The 3120-nt window shown below is 39.2% G+C and overlaps 1 protein-coding gene across 1 annotated transcript; it reads left to right on the top strand.

Annotated features, from left to right (window-relative positions):
• Positions 1 to 731: 731 nt before the first annotated feature.
• LOC142661538 (galactoside alpha-(1,2)-fucosyltransferase 2-like) lies at positions 732 to 2900 on the top strand. The gene has a single exon (XM_075838953.1). It carries the CDS (start codon positions 732 to 734, stop codon positions 1740 to 1742), a length of 1011 nt encoding a protein of 336 aa, XP_075695068.1. The 3' UTR covers positions 1743 to 2900.
• The last annotated feature ends 220 nt before the right edge of the window (positions 2901 to 3120 follow it).

The raw sequence follows: 3120 nt of genomic DNA on the forward strand, positions 1-3120 counted from the left end.
TACAGATACTGTGAAGACCCTTTTACACTGGCCAACTGTTGGGCAAATGTGCGTTCAAAGAACGCTCATTCCCGATAATTGCCCTATGTAAGCAGGGCAGGCACAGAAGATGAACGAGAAAATGCTCGTTCATCTGCTGATTGTATCATTTTAAACGTGTAAAATATTATTGTTGTCTGTGGCACATCTCCCTGTAATATCTCTAGGGAGGACATCTCATGGGGAGACTTCTAGGGAGGAATTATAAGAAGATTTGGTTTATGCCAGGAACTCTGCTCAGACCTCGGTGAATGCATTGGTGGCTTTTCATTTGACATATTGTTAGGGTATTTTATTGTATTTTAAGTCTATAGAAGTGGTATTAGCAGATTTTACTATTAACCTGGTGATTTTTTTGGTGTTATTGTCAACTTATGTGCCTATTATTGTGATTGTCAATTTATTATTTGTTTTACCAATTTCATGCTGCTTGACTGATTCTGTATATAATATACTTTCTCTTTTAATATATACAATTTTGTTGGTGGTGCTTCCTTTGCCGACCGTCCTCTAGAACTTACGTGGAGATATTGTTGTTGTTCAATATTATTGTCATTTAATCTTAATATTGTCAATAATAGTATTTCTTACACATTTAAGAAAATAAGTATGTTTGGTCATTATTGCTCCCTTTTCATTTATTCTTCCTTGTCTCGATTTTTAGGGCTTCAATTTCTCCCAAGTCACCCAACATGAAAGGCCATTTATCAAAACAAGGTGCCTCTCTAGTGATTCTCATCGTGGTCATTGTCTCGTACTTGTATCATGTTAACAGAGGTCTTGTAATGACTTTACCCAGAATTAAAAATGGTAAGCAATCGAGAAACGTTTCATCAGATACAGTAATGTGGACTGCACATCCAAGCGCACGTTTAGGAAACAAGATCGGAGAATATGCAGTGCTCTATGCCCTGGCAAAGCTCAATGGTCATCAAGCCTATGTTTTACCACAGATGCAGCTTGAGCTTGGGACGATATTTAAGATATCATTGCCTGTTATCCCCCAGGAACTCGCTGATTCAATCAAATGGAAGGAATACAAATTACAAGATTGGATGTCCCCAGAATATTTAAACATCTCTGGACAATACGTGAAACTTTTTGGTACTCCATGTTCGTGGACCTTCTATCATCACATAAGAGAGGAGATTCTAAGAGAGTTCACTTTTCATGATAGTGTCAACAAAGAGGCAAATTTATACTTAGAAAAATTGAAAGGGACCAGGGTTAATGTGACTTATATTGGGGTCCATGTTCGTAGAGGAGATTATGTAGATGTCATGCCAAAAAAAAGGAAAGGAGTAGTAGCGGACAAAAATTACATGCAACAAGCCATGGACTATTTCAGACGAAAGTATGACAACCCTCTCTTTGTGGTGACCAGTAATGGTATGGATTGGTGTAAGAAAAATATTAATAATTCACTAGGGGATGTCTACTTTGGGGGAGATGGCAAAGAAGGGTCTCCTGCTCGTGATTTTGCTCTCTTGGCACATTGTAACCACACTATCATGACAATTGGGACTTTTGGATACTGGGCTGCATATTTGGCTGGAGGTGAAACAATCTACCTTACAAACTTCACACTGCCGGATTCTCCCTATCTTAAAATTTTTAAGTATTCAGCTGCTTTTCTGCCAGAATGGATTGGAATTTCTGCAGATCTTTCTCCACTTTTGGAAAAACGAGGCACTGCATTGTGAAATGTCATAATATTTAACCTAAAAAAAATTCTGGAATACCTCAAAAATATATATAAGACGCTGCCCACACATCCTACCATTACTTTAGGTGGTCTGGAACCTAATCAAGAACACCAAAAGGGTCTTTCTCAGAGGACTGAGACCTCGGCCTACCTTTCCAAGCAGCTGCAACGTGCTCTCCTTAAGGCCACCATACAAGCTGCAATCCTTTTTGAGCAATTGGGACTCCAAATTTCCCCAAACCTTTATCCCTGAAGAGGGTCCTCTAAGCCTACATAGTCACCAACCGGATTCACAACTCAGCAGGTTCAAGGGATTGGAAGTCTCCAGATTTAACTCAGGCCCACCTCATCCTTTCTGACTCCAGTCTGTGGACATTCTCCTTGTTGTGTTAGTTTGCCATTCTACCATTACCCCTTTGGGAACTGATGACTACCATCCATGGCCCAAATCTATATTTCCATTGAGCCTGCTCTGCCACCAATCTTTCTCATTACCTGAAGACTTACTTTGCAGTCACTCTCTAAGCAGTCCCTATAGCAGTATTTAGATTTCAATACCCGCTTACTGTTAGAGGGACCTCACGGAGCATATTTTGTTTTCTCAACCTGGTGCAGGGAACCACAAGACTATGAGTTTGTCCTAATTATGTGGTACTCCACACATCATATTACTTGATTATCAGGGACTAATGTGAGATGTTTCTTATGCCACTCTATGCATTGTTAGTTGCAAATCTGCTATTACTAAACATGTATGTATGCAGAGGCGGACACAAAGAATATGCCTGGTCCCCCATAACCTAACCTCGCCCGGGCGCATATAAAGCTATACAGATCTATAGTGCACATTTTGTTACTAGTTTAGAACACAAGTAACAAACATAAATAATGCAAATAATGTTACTGAATAATACCACCACACCATAACCATATAGTGACTGAATAATAACCCCATACTGATACTGAATAATACCTCCACTCCATAACCACATAGTAACTCAGTAATATACCCATACTGATACTGAATAATACCTTCACACCATAACCACCTAGTGACTGAATAATACCTCCATACTGTTACTGAATAATACCTCCACACCACTGAATAATACCCCCATACTGTTACTGAATACTGCCACAACATAACCACATAGTAACTCAGTAATATACCCATACTGATACTGAATAATACCTTCACACCATAACCACATAGTGACTGAATAATAACCCAATACTCATACTGAATAATACCTCCACACCGCTGAATAATACCCCCATACTGTTACTGAATACTGCCACAACATAACCACATAGTGACTGAATAATACCCCTATACTGTTACTGAATAATACTGCACACCATAACCACATAGTGAC

This window comes from Rhinoderma darwinii, chromosome 10 (genome assembly GCF_050947455.1).
Source record: "Rhinoderma darwinii isolate aRhiDar2 chromosome 10, aRhiDar2.hap1, whole genome shotgun sequence".
NCBI lineage: Eukaryota > Metazoa > Chordata > Amphibia > Anura > Rhinodermatidae > Rhinoderma > Rhinoderma darwinii.

Bases quoted from the DNA above. Each gene is read 5' to 3' on its own strand.
- LOC142661538 (XM_075838953.1), top strand. From the start codon at position 732: ATGAAAGGCCATTTATCAAAACAAGGTGCCTCTCTAGTGATTCTCATC.